Source organism: Lutjanus erythropterus, chromosome 18, assembly GCF_056507025.1.
Source record: "Lutjanus erythropterus isolate fLutEry1 chromosome 18, fLutEry1.hap2, whole genome shotgun sequence".
Taxonomy (NCBI): domain Eukaryota; kingdom Metazoa; phylum Chordata; class Actinopteri; order Lutjaniformes; family Lutjanidae; genus Lutjanus; species Lutjanus erythropterus.
This window is the reverse complement of record NC_139334.1, coordinates 19,991,051-20,013,260: the sequence shown is the minus strand read 5'-3', so window position 1 is coordinate 20,013,260 and position 22,210 is coordinate 19,991,051. Positions and strand designations below refer to the sequence as shown.

General features: G+C 39.0%; 2 protein-coding genes across 4 annotated transcripts in view; both read right to left on the bottom strand.

Moving 5' to 3' along the window:
• Positions 1-5,046: 5,046 nt before the first annotated feature.
• On the bottom strand, positions 5,047-13,931 carry LOC146310958 (TLE family member 5-like). The gene is made up of 7 exons (XM_084743041.1): positions 13,172-13,931; positions 9,008-9,105; positions 7,482-7,545; positions 6,962-7,006; positions 6,795-6,857; positions 6,420-6,494; positions 5,047-6,067 (listed from the first exon to the last, which is right to left on the bottom strand). The coding sequence occupies exons 1-7, from the start codon at positions 13,196-13,198 to the stop codon at positions 5,828-5,830; spliced, it is 612 nt and encodes a 203-aa protein (XP_084599167.1). The 5' UTR covers positions 13,199-13,931; the 3' UTR covers positions 5,047-5,827.
• Positions 13,932-18,956: 5,025 nt separating this feature from the next.
• Positions 18,957-22,210, bottom strand: part of gna11b (guanine nucleotide binding protein (G protein), alpha 11b (Gq class)) — a 33,538-nt gene continuing 30,284 nt past the window's right edge. For all 3 annotated transcript variants that reach the window (XM_084742869.1, XM_084742868.1, XM_084742867.1), the window contains 2 exons: positions 21,898-22,051; positions 18,957-21,717 (listed from right to left, as the gene is read on the bottom strand). In XM_084742869.1, the coding sequence (XP_084598995.1) occupies positions 21,527-21,717; positions 21,898-22,051 (345 nt within the window). In that variant the 3' untranslated portion in view covers positions 18,957-21,526. The remainder of the gene's footprint in view (positions 21,718-21,897; positions 22,052-22,210) is intronic.

The window sequence follows — 22,210 nt, the reverse complement described above, 5'->3', positions numbered from 1 at the left end:
GTTGAATGATTTGTCTTGTTTATTTAAAGAAGCAAATATCGGTTAATTGCTTTCGACAAGGACACTGAAAAGAGAAAGTTCATCTTTTTTTGTGATTTGAGCACAACAAACAAAATCCCATTAATCCCCATTGTTCTGGGGTGGCAGCAGAAAACTCAGAAAGTGAGAAAATATTGTAATCTTATTTTCTTGCAACAAGCTGCATCAGGGTTCAGGGATTTACCGTGGCCATGTGGCCAAAAGAAGTTACTGTGGCCACCAACTTTTATCTCCATACTGTGAGCCTTCGCCAACACAATGTTACAGTTCCACAAACTTCCCAAGTCCTTTGCACTTTAAGTTCAACGTTCTACAAAAACAGTGACCAGTACTCAGTGCCGGCTAGAAACTGATATGTATGTAGTGTGAGTGCACCAAGCCCACTCAAACTGCCAATGCAGTCCTTCCCAAAGAACCAAATACAATACAATAAAAATTGTAGCATCTACTCCTGCACATCCAGCAGAAACAAAGCAACATTAGCGTTCATTTTTAGTTGTGTTTCTGGCTACCTGATGACCTAAATCTAATAGTCACTTTCTTTTACCTCAGGTTTGGTCTCCTCCAACTCCTGAGGAAAACATCTGCCTTTTTAGCTGTTAAATGCTCCGCTATGTTCACCAGCTAGTCGCCAACGTTGTCTATCTGCTGTTACAGCGTTAAGATAGTAAACCAAAACAATGAGCTGAAAAGCACTTAAACAAGCCAATTGAAAAGAGTGGGCGGATTCAAAGGTCTGGACCCTGGTTAACACAGAACTGAAGTTTTGCATCAATAAAAACGACAAAGCTCTACTCTGCCGGATTGTTGCTGTTGATCACTGCAACTAGTGTCACAGCAATTCCCGAGGTTCACTCTTGTTCAGCAGCCTCTTGCTCTGTCATTCTCTTCGTTGTCTGTCAACGGCCTCTTTTATCGTACCCGCTCAACACAAGTTACGTGGTACAAGAACTTTCCAGAGTATCAAGCTTCCGTATAACAACAGATTTCTGAGTGAAAGGCAGGTGGGTTAGAACACTGAAAACCGGGCCTGTCGTAACACAGTGTACCTGCTGGTGCTAGCTAGCTAATTAATGAATCTTAGCTCTGTGTCACTTAAAGGTGAAGACTGATTGATGGGTGGACGTCAGGATATTACTGATCGAAATTGGTTAGTTCAAGTCTAAGTAGTAAGAACAGGGTTTTGTTTCTACAGGAGAAAACATGATTGATTTTGATAAAGGAATAGTAATAAATGGATATTTGATTTTTTTTTGAGTGTTGTTAAATAGGTGCACAGTAAAACTGGGGATGTGATCTAAAGGCAATTTTTTTAAATTTAATTTTAAGGTAAAATAGTTGCTTTAAATTGGACATGGCTTGGTGCTGACTCATTCAGTGTCACGTTACTAATCCAAAAGGAATTTTGTAATGAGAGTCATCCTTCAAAATGCGAACTTGTATCTGAGTCAGCCGGGAGAACCAAACCTCATACTGCGAATTATCTCACGAAACTTCCACACACGCAGTCACCAACCAAAGACAAATGACCACTCTCAATCACGTCTTTTATTTGTAAGGCACCAGAGAAGCTTCCTTACTGCTAAAAGGTTGATTCATTCTCATTAGAGTACACAGTTGCTTGTTTACATCTTTGATTTTTTTTGTTTGTTTTTTTTGCCCCAGGTATCTTAAAATCAGACTGTGTTCATAAACACATTAAACTGTTTTTTTTTTTTGTTTGCACAAAAAAAGGATAAAACATTTACAAACCTAGAAAACAATGTTAAGTGTTACTGCCTACGGAGAGAATGGGAGAAAAAACAGGAAAAAACGACATGGTATACAACATTGTGCCTCTCTTAACTGTAGGCTTGTAATGCACACATACAACACCAAATCTTCCATGATACACACACGTTAAAAAGCAGCTTTGAAACATACAAAAATGCTTTAAAAAATATGTATATTGATATATTCATATGTATACAAATTGGCCCTTCACAGCAAAAACAAACACACATACCATTCATATGTCTGAGTTTTGCCAAAGGAGGTTTTCTACCAAGACTGACGTCAGCATAAAGAGTGCAAATGACTAAACGATCAGTTCTCGCACTCGATACGTCAAGGTCAGATCTCTAGGGAGGGAAAATCTTCAGCTCCCCGACACTAGCACAGACAGGAAGAAGAAAAAAAAAACAAAAAAACAAAAAATAAAGAGCACTGAGCCACAACTTAAGTGCTTTTAGAATTAAAATACAGAGGAAAAAAAGCTCCAATTTCGGACGTGCTCAGACGTTAAAGGTGGGTTGTCAAAGCTCTGGAAAGCGCTCACATTACAGGGGAATAACAGCCAAGAGCAGCAGTGCACAGCTGCTTCAGGAAATGAAGACGAGAGGAGAGCAGCGGTGACAATAAGATGAAGATGTATCAGTCGTGTGAATGTTGTAACTTCACACTTATGATCAATGAGAGAGCTCTGCTGCCCCCTGCTGCCCCAAATATGAACAGTCCTACTTCTCAACCAGAAACCTCAGCTGTGTTCCGACTACGCAGGAACTGCACACTGTATGAACAATATACAAGCCTTTATAGTGTATTGTTGCTGCCATTACTATAAAAGAAATCAACATATTTTACAGTTTTACACTTCAAATCACTGACACAACTCGCTCCAGAAAAAGGACATGTATGTGATTTTCAAATTATTTTCTGAGGTGAATTTTAATATGGCAAAGTCATAACCCGACCAACTCTCCCTCTGATTGGCTTACACTGATATTTTTACGCTGTGGTCTTCAGACTGCCTCGCTGGTGGGGTAATGGTGGAGCGTGGATTACCAGGGGAGAAATAAGAAGGGAAACGAAGCTGAATGAAATGATTTAACAAGAGTTTGCTGATGCTATTGCTCTGATCTCCATTTCATTAAGATTAAAATTGGGTCCTTTTTTGATTAGTTGCTTCTCCTATCGTTGTTAATGACTGATATGACATGAACTTCTTCCAGCTTCTGAAGTAGGGGCACGCCAGAAAGAGTTTTAAAAACAAATTCCCGAACCTTATCTGATCATCAGTCTTCATGCTGAAGGGCCCGGTCACACATGCACAAATCTCTTTGCTATTGGTCAAGTGTGTTCAAAGTTCACCAACTCGCTGCGGATAGCGGATGCAAATTGCAGCCACTCCCCTTAAACTTGTGCACATGTGACCGGACCTTTAACCTAACCAACACAGCAGCTCCTCCACTTCCTCCAAAAAAAAAAATCAATGGTTTATTTAGTTTGCATGCTTTTTTTTTTTTTTTAAGCTTACTTTTGTTTTATCACTTTTCCACCATGAACACACACTGCATACTCAGAACCTGCTTAGTAAAAGAGAACTAGTTTGTACTAGTAATCGACTGGATTTTTCAATGGCAGATGCTGATATTTAGAGAGCAGGGAAACTGATGGATAATAAAAGTCATGTATTCATTATTCCATGTACATTACCATCTAATATACGCGGTGATCATAGCCAATAAAATTATTTTAGATGGAATTTTTATTAATTAATGAAATAGAAAAATACATGGGGTGAATGTGTATTTAAGGGAGAGCAGGGCACAGTATGTTTGAAGCATCATTCAACTGCATTATTCTACATATATTAACATATTTAATGCTAGTCACCGTTTTAGATTAGATTTGCTGTGATTTAGGATGGGAGAAACAGGTTAGAGGAAACAATGGTGACTGATGAGGCATTTCAAATTCATACTACATACAAATTCTAAGATGATTTTGAGTATGTAGTGTGTTCAAATTTTGTCAGTGATTCCAATAATTTAAATGCATTTTTTGCAACAGGTCACGAGCACAAATTCTAACTGTGAGATTCAAGTTTAAATATGTTGTTCTCTGCATGAGCGTTTGTTTGATGATGCTTACAGAGCTTTACCAACTCACCCCGGACACATTCTTCATTAAAACAAGGTGAAAATTTAACAAAAAAAAAAAAAAGGAAAAAAAAAGGAGGATCTTCCCCTGACAATCACACACAAGTTAAACAAGACAGGAAAAGACAGGTGCTTGAGACAGTCTCAGTATAAACTGAAGTGTGCTAACTTACAGAAATACAGTACATATATGTCTTTTATGACTGTCTGGTTCTGAAGTTTAGATCCTGTTCAAGTTTGTCTTGGTCAGTTACAGAGTGGACCAGTACGAGGGAGGGGCGGGAGCGGGGGAGGGCGAGGAAAATACACAAGGTGCTTTAAGAAAAAGTTAAATTAAACAAGTGTTTTCTTCTCTCCAATCACATTCACTCGAGCACACACAGACACATTTTGAATGTCTAATTAGCCTTAGTCTTTAACTTCACAAAAACATGTCAAAATAAAGTCAAATTTTTTCAGAGCTTAAATTCTTGTCATTTAAAGACGAGTCATGGTCCATGCCATGTAGCGCGCAGCGGCAGCAGCGGCGGCAGCGGCAGCGGCAGCAGCAGCAGCGGCAGCGGCAGCGGCAGCAGCAGCAGCAGCAAGGCCTATCAAACACAAATTAACCCCCAAGATGGGTATACTACCATTTGTACAAACTATAGGTTTTTAAATGTACAACCCCAATTCCACAAAAGTTAAGATGCTGTGTAAAACGTTAATAAAAATAGAATGCAATGATTTGCAAAAACTTTTCGACCTATATTCAGTTGAACACAGTTCAAACATAGATATAGATATTTAATTTTCAAACTGCAACATATTAAAAAAAAAAAGTTGTGACAGGATTATGTTTACCACTGTGATACATCACCTTTGTTTCTTTAAAATGTCAAATTCAGAATGAGTGTATATTTACAAATGAACAATAAAGTTTATCAGAACATTAACGTATCTTTTCCCTGTACTGTATTCAATTGAACAGAAGTTAATAAGTATTTGCAAGTCATTGTATTGTTTCTATTTACGTTTTACACAATGTCCCAAGTGTTTTGTAATTGGGGTTGTAATATAATCCCATTTATTTGGGATTGAGGTACACAGCTAAGGTAACGCATCCAGTGGTTGGTCGTATGAATAGAAGAAAAGTCGCGTGGTTCGTGTTCGAAGGGTTTGAATACACCTGACAAGCGAAATGTCCCTTTAAAAACATCCCATTTAACATCAGACTAAGATTTAATTTGGCTCCAAGTACATAAACGAATAGTATCACTGTCCAAACAGCTCCAGGCAATATTTTCTTCAGGTGATGGAGCTATTTTAAGTTATGAGCTGAGGAAAAGAGGTTAGAGGGGACTGAGATGTTGTTAAACTGCTTACTATGACCAGCAGACGGGCCAGAAAGAGACAATCGGAGGGACTGAAGAGGACATGAACAAAAAAAACACTTAAAACAGATCTGATAACAAAAAAAATTTAAGAAATATAAACCTGTGAGAGGCAGATCCATGTAAGGGACACTGCTGTTAGCTTTCATCCTCAGCTCTCACTCCACATGGGAAACATTTATCTTGGTTAAGCCTAACAACAGTGGCTTACACTAAAAAAGCGTCTATTTAAAGTCTAGAAGCCTGAACTGAGTCTATTACCACTAAATAATAAGAACATTTAACTCTCAGCCATTCAGCAGTTTCGTTCTCTGCACATCCAAAAGCATCAGCCCTCTCTGCTCGTCTTCATCCCTGCAGTTACTCTTCTACATCAACTCTCAGCAGACAGGCAGCCAGACTTACATCAATCTCCATTTACAGTTACAGTTTTACCTTCTCTTATTTTCCCCCTGACACTTCACGCCCTCACCTCCAAACCTTCTTGTTGTGTCTGCACTAGTCTGACTTGTCCCCGTCCTCTCCTCGGGGCGCCCTCTCTGCAGCCTCCCGGGCCTTGTCCTCCTTCACCGCCTGGGCCTGTCCGTGGGAGTAGTTGGCCAGGATGGAGGAGAGGGAGAGCAGGCCGGAGCTGGAGGAGACGGCAGGCAGGGTGGGAGGGGTGAGGCCCAGGGGCAGCGGGGTCACAGGCAGGGCCAGGCCCTGCAGCTGGGACAGGTGTTGCACCTGGAGTTGTTGCTGCAAAAACACACACGAGGCACAAACACTGTGAGCTCATAAGTTAGAGCTTTAAATCAGTGCCTAATAATGTTGCACAATATTCTTACTTAGTGCATATTTTTATTAATCTTAAAGTCTGTGTAAAGAAAAAACACATACATGTTACAGAACTCGGGCTGCACAATTAATTGCAATATTATTCAAATCTCAGTTTGAATTGTCATGTGCACTAACTGCCAAAGAAAAAAAAATAACAATCTCAGTCGACTGAGGAGTCTCTTACTGATGATTCAAGGCAGGCAGCTCTTGTTTATATTCAGTTTTGTTTCATCCTAAACCAGCGTTTGCTCATTTACACAGTGACGCTCACCCGTATGATGGAGTTCATCTCGGGGGGCGTGACTTGTTTGGCTCTCTCTATGGCGCCCATGACTTGCTGTTGATGCTGAAACAAAGACAAACACACTGTCAACTTGACAAGCGATCTAAGTGCATTAACATGGCCGGAAATCTTATGCACAAGAGAGGACAAGTGACGAGACCAAGCAATTTTTGTAGAGCAGTCAGTAAGTTCAGATTTACTTCTTATTAACATGATTGATAAACACAACTAAAATATGGATATAAAAGGAAAATGGTTTAATTAGTTTCCCAGGTCTGCCTCTAGCCCCCTCCGCTGTGTATAATTAGCTTGAGAGCCTCAGGTGGAGGTCAAACATATTAATGAGCATGAGGGTGTCATTACCTCTTGTGACAGGTAAGGCAGCACCTGAGCACAGATCCCATTCAGTCTTTTCACTATTTCAGCCTGAAAAGGACATAAAAAAAGTGTTTAGAAAAAGCAGTTTAGACCAGAAAACTACTAGATCTGAGCTACTAAAGGACACATTTATTACTGGAGACAGTATTTACCTGTTTGTGCATTTCAATGTTCAGCCCGTAGGACATTTCATAGTACTGCAAAACAAAGAGGAAGAAGACAAACATAATAAATTGAAGCTATAAACGTTCTGAACATTTTTATACACCCACACAAACTTCCTTCTGTCTACAGTCAATACCTGACCACTACAGCATGAAAAAAAATCATAAACGTCATTTTAAATTAGAATGGGAGGACATACACATACATATATGTGTATTATGTATTGAGGAATGCAGATGTTGTTGTCATGTGATCTGTAATTGATCAGTGGACATCAGAAACACTTTAAAAGCATAAATCCGTTACTGATCGTGTGATACGTGAACCTGAGGAAGGAACGTTTTCCTCCCACAAATCTGCGATTATGTACGACTGAACTAATAAACGGAGATGATCTAGATAGACATTCTTGGTGTGCGCTTGAATTTTTATGCTTATGCTGCATCAGTAAGCGACCTCAGCTGGTATGTTATGGGAGATCAGATAAAGATAAACAGTGACGCTTACCATGATATAATGACGCTGCATCTCTGACTTTTCAGAGGCCAGTTTATCGCACTCCAACTTCAAACTGGGGAGAAAGAAAAGAAATATTAAACAATAAAGGTCAGTTTGATGGGGAACATATGTATCAGTTCTGCCAAGGAACATTTTGGGAACTGTGCAACTTGTCGTCTTTATGCTAAGCTAAGCTGATGTTGGCTCAAGCTTTACTGTATATTCAGAACATAGACACGGATCTCATCCACCTCTCAGCATGTTTCCCAAATAAACTTTTGTTCAAAAAATTTGTATTTGTTGGATTAATTACCTCTAAGCACAATTTGAACTGTATTGAAACAGGCTGAAATGAAATTTTCACATAGCCTTCCATTATCACGTCGCCTTTGGTTATGATTTTATTTGTTTTCTCAGAGTTTTCTTCCATTTTATTTTATCTGTGAAAAGGCCAATAGGGAACAAAATGTTATGAGTCAGATCAGTCTATATTCAGGCTGCACAATTAATTGCGTTATTATTGAAATTGCAATATGACCAAGTGCAATATCCAAACTGCAGAACCAGAACCAAACTGCAATGTTTTGAAGAAGGCAAAAAGTGAGTGAGAAAACAGCATTTTAATGAAGTAGTGTAGCGCTGCAGAGATGACCTTGCCTACAAATCTTGTTCTCCAGATGAAAGAAAACATGTTTGTTTGGTACAGACTTCAACAAATATCACATCATCATGAGTTAAATTTTTTTTTCTTTCTTTAAAAACGAAAATTGCAACGCAAAAATGATCATTCCCCCTAACCCCCGTATTGCATATCACAATTGCAATTTCAGTCAAAATAATCGCAATATGGCTTTTTCATAAAAATAAATATATATAAAAATATTAACATGCCTTAATGATCTCGTTCTTTAAACAGGTGTACACATTGGCAAAGCAAGTGTAGGAGCCATGAATGAATTTAAAGGGATTTTCTAGGTGTGTGATGGTTTAAATATTAGTGTTTGTTATTGTTTAGGTTTTGTGTGATCCTGTTGATGAGGGAATATGTAGGTCATGTGGACACGGGCGGAGGTGTTAGGTTAATATATGCACCTGCTCACCTTTTTTTGTGTGGTTAGAGAGAGAGAGAGAGAGGGTGAGCGGGGTTGCCGTATTTTTGTTGACTGCTATTTTCTTTTATCACTCTGATCACTTTGATTATGAGTAAAAACAAAAGTGTAAATAAACAGAAGAAGGTGGTTTTGTTCTGAGAAATATAAATATATATGTGTATATACAAATGTCTATATACAAAATGTTTATATACAAAATACAAATTCTAAGATATGTCTATGTTCAGAAAGTTGACATCCTAAATAGACATTTGTATTAAGAGTCAGGCTGCCAGAAAATGATAAAAAAAAAATTGAGCTGAAAGCACAGCTCAGTGCTGCCTTGACTACAGCTATTTTTCAATAAGAATAAAGTATGGGAAAATATTTCAGACTGAAATTATTTTACAGTGTGTGTACAGTATGGTTGCATTAGCTGCATACCTGTGGTACTGTGCTTGGAGGAACTGGAACTCATCCTTGATGCGGTCACAGGAGTCAGAAGTGGTGAACTTGAGAGGTTGACCGGACTGAGAGGACGCCTGGAAAACACAACAACATGATCCGTTTTTATATATTTACACAAGAAATTTACTCTGAAACCACACTCTGCGTGCACAACCTTTTCTTAAACATTTCCCAACCAGTACAACAATAAAGGAGACTGAGAGCAGAATTAGACATTTCCAGTGGCGCACATGTCCGTGTCCTGCTGCTGAAAACTGAGTGCGTTTCATTTCAAAGTGTTCCTCGGTTTGTTTAGAAACATTAGATTGACCTCTGAGATTAACCCTTTGAGAGGATAGCTGAAACGAAGGTCAGGCTGAGGAGAAGCAGACAGTGTGTTTAACTTGCTGACAAATCGATATGCAACATCTGTCCTTTTCCTCTTTCTGGACCGCAGAGAGTGCGATGGTGATTGAGGAAATGTGTTTACAGAAGGCGAGATTAAAGCACGCCCATGCTGACCATATGTGAGAGGTATTTAGAGGCTGCATTAGAAGTCTGGATATGTATAGACTACACTTAAACCATCAGTCCAAAGCTGTAATCCAGGGTTTATCTAATGCCCTAAACCTCATTACTCTCTAAATAAGTGGCACAAGGGCAAGAGGTTTCCACTGGGATTATGAGTCTGAATAGAGAGGATGGAGTCACTCAAATACACACAGATCAAAACTCTGCATCTAATGCACAGTACACCGGTGTAATACAGGTAATATAGTGATGGAAAAGCTACTAGTTGAATGTATGAATTGTTTCAAAACAAGTCTATTCAACTCAAGACTGTACTCTTTATAATACTGTGTACAGAGACCCAACGATTCCTACCATGAGGAAGCACTTGCCAACAGAAACAAGGCAAATCTCTGCTGTCGCTTTGGACTCTTGGAAATGTTTGATAGACGTTTTAAATAATCTAACATTTTAGATCCTAAACAACAAAATAATAGTCAGATTAACTGATGAGCAAAATAGTCACAAGTTGAGCTGAAACCATCAGTCGATTAATTGGTTGATCGACAAGAAATTAACCTTAGACAATTCTGAAAACCAGTTAATAAGAAATTTAATACATCTCCTTTTCCTGCCTTGCAAAATATAAGTCCTGTCTGCATTTCTCTGTTTTATTCAATGCAAATCAATATTTTGGGGTTATCAAATGTTGGTCAGACGTCAGATGAGAGCTGCAACAGTATTTTTTTCAGAAAAAAAGTAAAAAGTTCTCAGATTTCATCTTCTTAAATGTGAATATTTTCTGGGTTTTTTTTGTTCCTTTATGACAGTAAATTGAATATCTTTGAGTTGTGGGTAAAACAAGACATTTGAGCACATCATCTTGGACTTTGGGAAACACTGACATATTTTTCATAATTTTCTGACATTTTATGGACTAAACAACTATTCGATTAATTGAGAATATAATCAACAGATTTTATCAACAATGAAAATAATAGTTGCAGCCCTATTTCTGGACTAAAAAATTAATTGATTAATCACACAAATAACCAACCAACGGGTCATTAATGAACAAAAGAATTGTAAGTCACAGCTCTCTGAAGGTCTCTGCATCTCTTTGATACAGGCTGGACTCAGAAAGAGGAACAGAAGTCACATGTTGAAACTAACCAGCAACAATAGACGTGCTTTTTTTAAACAAATATTTGAGATGTGACCTTATATGATCATGAGAAACCACAGTCGGGATGTTTGCGGTGCTTCAGTTAATGGTCAGTGTTATATTGTGAATGCATGTGCAGCACTTCCCTCCTGTGGTTTGCGAGGGTCACTTCCTGCTCTGGGTGTGTTGTTTAATGCAGTTCTTTGAGGCATTAGATTAATCTGCTGCTTGCTATCCAAATTAGTCAGCTGGTTGATAAAACGTCAGTGCATAGTCAGAAAATAGTAAGAAATTCCCATCCCAAGTTGGCATACTTAAACTGTTTTACTCGTCCAACAGCCCAAATCCTAATCCTTTATCGCCGTGGAGGGCTCAGAACACCAGCGTCACTCACATATGGGAAGCTGGTAACAGTGAATTTCCAAAATTTTTGCCTAAACAACTCAACTGATTAATCAGTTATCAAAATAGTTGTAGATTGATTTTTGGTCGATCCTCAAACTGATAAATGGTTTCTAGAGCTGAAATGCTAAGTTGATTAATCAAGTACTCGACTGATAAAATATCAATTGGTTGATAGTAATCACTTTAGTCTCTCTCTGGTTCCAGCTTCCACAATGTGAGGAGTCACTGCTTTAATTTCTTTTATGTCATTGTAAAGTGAATATACTTGGATTTTGATCACTTGATCAGACAAAACAGATATCTTCTTGATGTCTTCTTGGACTCTGGAAAACAATAATCACCATTTTTCACAATTGTCTGACATATTCCACACCAAAACAATTAATTAATAAATCTACACATGAATTAGCAGATGAACTGATAACAAAAAGAGTCTTTAGTTGCAGCTCTGATCGTTTCACATCTATATATTTGTATATTTTTAGATTAAAACTCCTTAGCATGTAATCAGCTGTAATGTGATCCACTATTGTTGAGTGTTTCCACTGGTGCTTCAATTGAGGTGTAATTTGTGCACATCTCTACATCTCTTTCCTAACTTAAATATCAAAATTTTTTATACTTTTTCAACATCACGTTTAATTATATTACTGAAAGTACTGAAGCTATACACAAAACGATTTAAATGCTCAAGACCACAGTTCAATTCAGTCTTTGTTGTTGTGCCTGAAATTTGACTTGCAGCTTTCACTTTTCTTTTTTATCAAAAGAGGTATCAAACATCATTTTTTATACTAGTGATGCATCTAGGTTTAAAATTCTGGTATAGTGACAACGCATATGTATACATGATCACAGCAGTATCCAGGTTTCCGATCACCTGCCTGCTGGTGCGTCTTGATTTCTCACCATCTCAGGCACTATGAGAGCGTTCAGTGACCTGGATAAGGTGTTAACATACCACAGCATCCTGCTTTCTATTAGGGTTGCACAATACGGTAAAATAAATAAATAAATAAAACATATTGTCCTTATTTTGATAGATATTGTGATTGGAATGTGATTCACAATCAGTTGGAATAATCATTTTTTGCATCACAATTTTCATAGTCACTGAAAAAACACTATTAAATCATGGTAATGTGACATTTGTTGAGATCTGTGCTAAATAAACATGTCATGTGACAACTAGTGAACAAGATTTGTAGGCCAGGGCATCTCTGCAGCACTACAGTACTTCATTATGATGATGGCAAAAAATTGCAGCTTCTTGGATTTTGATATTGCGCTTGGCCATACTGCAATCTCAATAATATTTCTAGTAACTCTGCAGCCCTAGATTGAAACACTAATTTTCTTCACTTTCTGGTTGTTGACAGTGACTATTTAATGCATTTATTTTGTCTTTGGTTGGTCATGACTTCTTATACTGCTATATTAAACATACTCAATGATTTACATGCTGTTTTTTTGGCCTTGAAGAGCAGTTATTTGCCTAATTTTGCCATAAAGGAACAAATGCAGTTTCGCAGAGCTCTTCTTTAGTTCACAAACAGCTCATGATCTGCAGCAATATTTGTCATTTAAATTAAATCATTTCAGAGATGAAATCTTTTCCCACCATGTGCCCAGACTGCTTCGTCAAAGTAAACTGTTACATTGCATTATACTGTATATACATTTTCTGCACTCTTATAATTGGTTTGTTGACAGCAGAAACAGTGAATTAACACACTAACTTGCTCTCATAGACTGAGACACCAACTTAAATTAGCTGTTTTGACCAGCAGCTAGCTAGCAACACACAATGTTAGCAGCCAAACAGAGGTGAGCATGTGTTACTGCTGGTATTCTGGATTAATTTAAAGCTTTAAACTGCTACCTCTCCTCTACTATAATGGTGTAAAGGTGTTGAGAAGAGCAGAGAGGTCTGGCATTGTGAGACAAGCTGACAGCAGCCTGCAGCAGCACAGCTAGGTTAGGGTTAGTATCAGCTGTGTGTCGGCTGCTAGCTGTTAGCTGCTAGCATTAGCTCAGCTTGTTTAGTTTCCTACTGGGACAAGTTGAAGCAGACAACTTACCGAGTGCCTTGATTGAGGAAACATCATGTCAGCAGTGTGTTTCTCCGTGTCTCCGTCTTCTAACCGAACCACCAGGCTAGCTGGCTAAGCTAACAGGTCCCCAGATATTATTAAATGATTGGAGACGCTATTCGCACTTTGTACTCTGTCATCGTTTTAAATAACGTTAGCTAACGTCAAAGCAGCGGGAGCCGAAGATCGTCCTCTGGGCTGTGCGGTCACAAAAACCGCTGCTTCTCAGGATGAACCGACTAACAAGAATAAAACGGTCTTCAAAGGAGCATCAGGTTTTTTGTTTTTTTTTTAGGAATAACGTTAACGCTACACCTCCCCGGGGAAACCCTGGATGTTGACACATGAGCCCCCGACTTTCCTCTGCTTTGAAGAGAAGAGCAGCATCACCCGGAAAACAAACCGAGCAGCGGAGGAGCGGGCGCCCCGTGTGACACACCGCTGAACTGACCCACCGATCATCACAGACACCGGAGAGCACGGACTGAGACACGGAGGGACGAGACAGGTCACAGACAGACAACCCAGAGGGGACCCGGACCCCCGGGCTCACTGAGCGTCAGTCACTTTTATTAAATTCACAGATCTAAGGGAATTTTATTTTGGAGAATTAAGTTGTTTTTTTCTTCACTCCGCAAAGTGACTGAGATTTAACCCACAGACAGGACATGAACTGCTTTGAATATTTAATGGTTAATATTTAATATGTCATGTGACCTTCCCCGTGTGTTTGTTTTACGAACTGCTGTTATTTCTTGTAGTGGACAATAAAGATTTAGTCTCTTTATTTTCTAGAATAAAGTCAAACTTTCAGTGTTAGTGCCTGGTATAATAAAATCAGAGGCGTCAAGAGGAATAATTTATGTAATAATAATAATAAAGATAATAGTAGTGGTAGCAGGATTTGCATTTTGACAATAAAGTCAGAATGTCGATGATTAAATTGAAATACTTTGTTGTATTTATTCTCGAAATGGTTTTTCAACTTAATTCGACATTTCAACATTCAGCATTTCAACTTTATTGCTGATATTTTGACTTAAAGGGATAGTTCACCCAAAAATTAAAATTCAGTCATTATCTACTCACCCTCATGCCGACCGAGGGTCGGCTTTATTTTCTTAGTCCGCAAAACACTGCTGGAGTTTGACAAGACAACAGCACTGCAGTGTCTCCCAAACCATAAGTGAATGGTGACCAGATTTCAAATGGAAAAAAAAATGGAAAATACAACAGAAAGCGCCTCCATACTGCTCACCTGGCATAATCAATATCTCCTGAAGTCCCAGCATGCCGTTTGCACACCGTCACACCACACACACCCAGTTCAGACAGTGTGCATGTGAATGTGGCTCCAATCTAAGAACCTACAGTGAAGATTCTAAAGTCTAAAAACATGGTGTAAATAACTTTTTTTTTAGTCAACTCAATATGTCAGGGCTTTAGGTGACTTGGATTACACAAGATGAGCAGTATGGAGGCATTTTTTATTTTGTTGTTGTTTTTTACATTTGAAAACTGGTCACCATTCACTTCAACTGTTTGGGAGATTCTGCAGTGCTGTGAAACTCCAGCAGTGTTTTGTGGACTTAAAAAACTAAACCTGACCTTCAAATAATGACTGAATTTTCATTTTGTGTGAACTATCCCTTTAACTCTGAACTCCAAATAACTTCCTCCTGTGATATATTTAATTATTTTCTTATAATATTTATAGTTCAACTTTTTTCTTGACATTTCGACTTAATTCTCTTAAGTCACTGTAGAGTCCAGTCTGCCCTCGGTCAAACTACCACAAGGCGTTTTTCTTGCCAGGTTTGGCTCAAGACACCGTGCTGGAACCACCGCTCAGGTCTCCACCTGAACCTGCCGTGTCTTCGCCATCCCTGGAGTGAGAGTGCTAGTCGGAGCCGTGTAAATCACCTTGGTACTGTATTCCCTGTTGTCAAACTGGCCTCCGTTGATCTCCGAGGCTTTGTTTGGTCCCTGCCCTGCTTTGTTCACTGGAAGGCTGTTGTGCCTGGTACCTTCGCCCGCTAACCACCAACGGTGTAAATCCCAACACTCCCCAAATTCTCTCAGTTATCTGCTCAGCTAACTCAGCTAATGGCAGCTACAGTTAGCAGCAGTTAGCAGTTACTCTGGTGATGTGCTGCCCTGTATTGGTTTGGAGTGGCCATTTCTTACATATTGCACCTTTAAAAATGGAGCTACAACAGACCAGCCAGAACATAAAGGGCATGTCGATAAACCATGTGCTGCCATTATAAATACTTTGTAGGTAAATTTAAAACTTTTGCTGTGAAAATCATTAAATCATTGTATTCACGCTTGTTTCCGAGATTTTACGATACACAAAGAAATACTTAACATTTACTGCAGATCAATAATGCATGATTCATAACAGCGAGTGACCTCAGAAACATGTCAAGTTACCTCAGACTTACAAAGTTACACCTTAAAACATACAAAATCATGAAACCCACTCAACGCACACACCATGAGCAAGTATAGGAACAAATTTATTTCAATTTAAAACAGATACCTTGTCATTATGTTTCTCTCTTAGAAGGCGGCAATGATCATAAGTCATGTTCATGTTTGAATGAGGATCAGGCAACAGTGGTTGAAACAAATACATGAAACACATAAAAAAATATGGCAAGAGTTATGTAAATCAATAAATCGATAATAACCAACTGATTGAACCCCCTTCATCAAGGGCTCTGCTTCAATGAAAACATCAAAGCCCTCACTTCCAACACAAAATAAACAGCACATGCAATTATAATTACAGTTTCTTAAAAAACAGCAGATTATCTTTTAAATCTTCAATCTTAAATACAGAATAAAGTCTTTGTGTGTACTTAATCATCTATCCTTTTAGTCTCTGGTGTGTTTTATTTAAAAAGGGGGACCATCTCGGGTGGTGGTCCTTTTGATGATGACCACAGCGTTGGCACTTAGAGAGAGCCTGGCTCTAGAGAGAGTGGGGTTGGCACACTCAGTATAATACATAATTTACATTTGGTTTACATACAAAATAAAGAAAAAAACAAACAAACAGCATTTTATACACCACTACACAATTGACCTTCAGGTTTCATTGGAGTGAGGAAAAATAAATCAAGTGGTCCTAAATAATAGTGTTCTGGTAATGTTTTCTTATCATACAGGAAATGAAAAAAAGAAAAAAACAAAAACAAAAAAGGGAACGAGATTTAAGTTTTGAATATGCACCGACTCCACGCTGATGTCCGAAAAGATAAGTTTGATTCCACTGACTCTAACAAGCCCACAGGAAGGGACATCGCACAACCACGGCCACCCAAAAGGTCGCAGAGCATGCTCCGAAAACCAAAAAAGGGGGGCCCTGCAACACCATCTTTCATTATTCAAGGCAATGAAAGGCAATAAATAAGCGTTGTAGTGAAAAACCAATCCAGTCTTTCCACTGGTCACTGCTCAAAACGGACAAGAACAAAAAGAACGAGAAGGAGATTTAAGTTTCATACAACCCCTCTTTCTAACTCATATATGTTGAGATTAAATGTGTCAAAAACACACACGCTGTGCAACACTGGGCTGCTAACACACTACCAAACCCACACTAACAGCCAGTCAGCCCAGTCACCATGTGCCAGAGTTGTAGTGTCAAGTCTAATAATACGACATGGAAGTGAGCTGCACTCATCAACACACACAGTAAATCTTAACACAACTACTGATAAATACTTGGGTTTCCATACTGGTACGTCGTTCCACTTAAATACTGGCATCCAGACCCTCTTTATGACAGCAGTCTGACGGTTGGCCGTCTGCTTCTTCTGCTCGAAAGTTAGTGTCATTTTCAGCAGACAAAATGGCAGTTTAGGACCACACTAGTGTTTAAAATATGTATTTTAGCCCCATTAACCTGGTGTTCATACTTTTATTCTCGCTGATAACCTTTTTTTTAAAACTGTTTTTAGATTGATTCACTGTCTTTTTAGCAGCCTTTGGTTTCAGTTCATCTGTGAAAATCACTTTTTAGCCATATAGTTATTGTAGTTGAGAACACGAACCAGTGAAAACTCAGCTTAGTTGTACTAATTGTTTATCTATTCCAATACTGACCTTTTTGGCCAGACACAGCTGATACACAACTGACTACAGTTTCCTTGTCAGTGACATAAGATTAGGTGTTTCCTTGTGAGTTACATTCATTAATTTAATGGAGTCCCTCTGACTCTGTTTTTACTGTCACAGCAACACGTGGTCCACTCAGTGTGAAATAATTGGATTGGTGCTTGGTGTCAATTACCAAAGTACCAAACTCATGTTGTCCTTTACATTACATCTATGTTTGTCCTCTTAGTTTGCAGGGATGGATGCCATTTTTAAGCACTAACACCAAACCCCTGAATTTGGTGACCAAACCACATTTTTGGTGGCCCAAATGTAAACGTGTATATTATATATACAGAAAAAACTATTTAACAGAACTTAACAGCCTTCCTTAACTGTGACACAATTAATTGTGATGTGGTGTTTCTTGAGGACATTGTTTCAGATGAAAAACGTGCTAAACTTCTTGGCTAATTGAGGAAACTAGTACACATTACTGCACGCTGCAGTAAATTACATTCTTAAATTTCTGCTTCCAATCACTCCCAAGTTTTCGATGGCATTTTATTTTTCCTAAGCCCACCTTCTGCATTTCTGGTTCTTCAGCTAAGGATCCCATTAGCAGTTTGAGTAGGCTTCAGAAACTCGTACTGCTGTCCAAAGTCTAACTGCAGTAACATATTTGGTTGTTATAACTAAAACTGAACTTCGATATATTTTATTTTGTGTTCAAGTTCAATTTTGCCTTGTTTTAGGAAAAAATAATTGTAAAAATTACAGTAACTACAAAATCTGGCCAGTGGAAAAACTCCAAACCCATTTTTCTCAAATTTACCCTTTAAGTAGTTACAGCAGTTAGGCCTTGTGGGGCAGTAAACTTTAATAGCACCAACATACTGTTCAGTGAGGAGCGCTATTCGCCGTTTGCCGTTATATTCAACGCTGTGGTGGCAAATGGTCACAGTATGGGGATAAAACTGTTTGTTTCGATGATTAAAACCATTATATCAGATGATTGCACTAACAAAGAGTGTACCATTGTGTTGTACAACTGCACAATAATACAAGCTTGACCAAAAATAAAAACAGGTGCCTCAAAGTTTAAACTCCCTGCAAGTTACAATTCGAAGCTCTTTGCCATGAACAGAAACCAATAGCTGCATGCAAAAATTAGGAAATCAATGTATAAACTGGAGAGATTAGGTTTAGATTTGTAGTTAATGGGTTAAAACGTGCAAAGCCACAAGCGTGGTCGTTACTTGGCTATGAGTCAAATACTTGGGGAAAACATGCAATACTTATCCCGGTAGTAGTGTCTTTAGTGATTAAAGTGTTTCTATGCCGCATGAGGTATTACAGGTAACACTGTGATACCAATGCAAACAAAAAGTAGTGACGGTCAGAGAGCCAGATACTGGGTCCACTTCATTCACCAAAAGGGCCAGATACATAAAGAATTACATAAAGAAAACTACTTAGTGTTGGTAAACTCTCTACACGCACACACACACACCTTACGTTTGCATTAACACCCTGCCTATACTTCTTATAGCACATACTGCAAGTAATCTCCATTTATAAAGAAGGATTAGTAGTGGATGACTTGGTTCACTGTGGTCCTGTACTCCACTCCCCGCTGTCTGATGCCTGATGCACTGTGATAGCCCTTAATGAGGATGAAGGATAAGTCACCTGTAGAAAAGGTCAAAGACCAAAAAAGTATATCTGCACTTCACTGGCACTATCAAAGCAAGCCTCAAAAAACTGGAAATTAACAATGCAAAAAACCGACAACAGAATTTTTCGTGTTAAATTACAAATAGCAAGCATGGACCACGTGGGTCTTCAATCACTGATAAAAAAGTCCACCTACGTTCGTACTGTACATTTTTCTAGGTATGCATTACAGCGCTGCGTCTATAAACCAAGAGGAAATACAAGTTTCTTCTTTTTAAAATAAAATTTAAAAAAAAAATCAAACAAAACAAATGTGAGGGCTCCTAAAGAAAACCAAACAGTATTATCATGGATGGAGATGTGATGGCAAGTACAACTGGAAATGTCTCAATAAGAAATAGAAAGCAGAGATAAAGTCCTTACTATACCAGACATTCGATTTTTTTTTCTTTTCTTTTTTCTCTTTTTTCTTCCTTTTTTTTTTTTTTTTTTTTTTTTTTACAGCAGTTCAGACTCAAGTAGGCTCCCCGTCATGAGAAAAGGAGCACTTCAACATGACAGAATCAAAAGCAGTCAAATTATCAACACCTTCAAACCTGGTCCATAAATTAGATAAATAAAAAAAATCTTTAATTACTCTTAAAATCATCTTGTCACCATACTGTGAAAATTTTTAACCAGCCCTAGTTTAGTATACTCTGGAGTCAGAGCTGTTGCAGTAGTGTGGAGTCGAGAGGCTGGTTGGGAGGAACCTCTTTTTCTCTGACTATTGCTCCTTAACCGATCAATTTCCTCAGCACCGCTCAGCTCTGTGTAGTCCTATTAATCAAGTGAACAAAATCCATAATCACAGTATCACTACTACCATAAATTCATAGGAAAAACTGTATGCTAATGAAAGAAGTTGATACTTTTTTTGTTGTTTTTTTTCAAATGTTTTTTGCCAAAGATGGTGTACCACAGAGCGTTTTTTGTTTTTGTACAGGAGTGTTTTGTGTATATGTATTTACAAACAAATATACACAAACGACATTTGCAGACTTCAGAGTGCGTTTTTCTGTGAAAGGTTCGTAGCCCCACCCCCCCACCCCCTTCCTCTCACCACTCAATAGCAAGCAATCTTTATATAAACAAAGTGACTATACAGTAAAAAAAAAAAAAAAAAAAAAAAAGTAAACAGAAGCACATCCTGATGCGACTATGTCACTGTCAGGAAGTGTGTCTGATTGGACGGCTGAGTGACACGGGTGTGACGTCATCAGAGATGTTACCGCGTGGATTCCACCGACACCCCATTTAATTTACAGCTTTTATTTTGTTGAGTACGCTACGTGCAGCCCCGTGCTGCAGCTGATGACATCACACTCCCCTCCACATCTGCTTCCACCAATCAGAGCAGAGCCCGTGTCGAAAAAGTAGGGTCCTCTCACCCTGCTGTTAGTGTTTTTTGTAATAAGGGTGTGTATCAGTGGAGCCAGATGCTGTGACATCTGCACAGGAAACATCTGGAGGAGGGAAGCGATGTGATTAACTTAAAACACAAAATCCCACAGAAATATTTAAAGGATACTTATGTCAAGTAAATTTGTGGTTGCTTCTTCTTTTTTAGATGTCTTTTGTTTTGCAAAGTTTTAAAAGTTTTTATAGATTTTCTTACCACTTCTTATCACCATTCCTTTTAGCCATTATTTGTTAAATAGAAGTAGACGTAGCAACAAATTTCTATCATTAAAAACATTTAAAAAATCTCAGCAATGAACAGATTTTGATTAGCTATGTCTTCGCCCTCTCGTGCTTTTTGTCTTAAGTGTGTTTACATATGCATTTTACTTCATAATATATATTTCTAGTTTTTATTTTTTGCGATTGCGATGCTCACACTGGTGGGTACATTCATAGATGCGAGGTGGAGACAGAATCCTCGGCCCCATCCCCCTTGTGTCTGGTGTGTGACCTCACTTCCTGTCCAAATCGCTCTGTCCTTCACTGGGTCCTTCAGGAGATATTCACAGGAGCTTAGAGAGGACACGACGGAGGATCTGATCTCACACCGCTGAGGGTCAACTCCAGAGGGCCAAAAGAGGGTTTGATGCCGCTGTTCACCAAAACGCAGCTCCTCGCCAGTCAATGCTGCCCCAAATACACACACAGACACACACACACACCACACACACACACACAAACACCAAAGTCCCCTTCAGTCACTGTACAGCCCGTGTGAAAGGTTTGTGTGCCAGAGCCGGCAGCCGGAGCCAAATCTGACACACGGAGCAGCTTTGGGAGGAGCGAGGAGGACTCTGACACAACAAGCTGCCGAGCGAAGGAGGAAGAGGAGGGCGAGCTTTGGTGAGAAGAGGAGGGGCGGCGTTTGCAGGTGGGAGGGTTTGTGGAAAAAAAAAAAGAAAAAAAAAAGGAAGGGTCCTGTTGGTGTGTGTTTGTGTGTGTGTGTGAGGCTGCGTGGTGTGTGCTGTGTAATGCATGTGGAGTCGAGCGCACACTTCCAAAGAGGTGTGCCTTTGTGCAATGGGGAGGAGATAGATGTGCGTCGTACGTGAGTCCTCACACCAGATTGTACTCTTTGAGGTTGAGCTGTAGGATGGTGTCTTTGACAGCTGCAAACACAAAGCGGATGTTCTCAGTGTCCGTGGCACAAGTGAAGTGAGAGTAGATGATCTTGTCACTGTCGGGGTTTAAGTCCACAAACATCTTGAGGATGAACTCCCGCGCTGCCTGTGCATCCCTCTGAGGACCTGAGGTACAAAACACAGAAAAGCACATGAAGACAGTGATTTATTTCTCACAATAAAAAACGTAGTTTAAAGGAGTAGGTCAGTAAACTGGGAAATAAATTTATTTCCCTTCTTTTTGAGAGTTAGATCAATCGTTACAATAGATGCGACTGTGACACAACAACGTATAGATGATCTCACCATCAAACTCAGGGAAATAGTCCACCAAGTGTGAGTAGGAGATCTTCTCCTCTAGCAGGTCCTTCTTGTTCAGGAAGAGGATGACAGAGGAGTTTTGAAACCAGGGGTAGGTAATGATAGTCCTGAACAGAGCTTTACTCTCCTCCATACGGTTCTGGTGCACAGAGACAGAGGAACACAAGAGTCAGAGAGCTTCTTTGTGTGTGAAGATGTATTTAAGCAAAATTCAGTGTGTGTGTGTGTGTTTTTTTTCGTTTTTTTTTAACAGGGGTGAAATAAGCCATTAACACCACATCTGAACATTTCTTGCTTT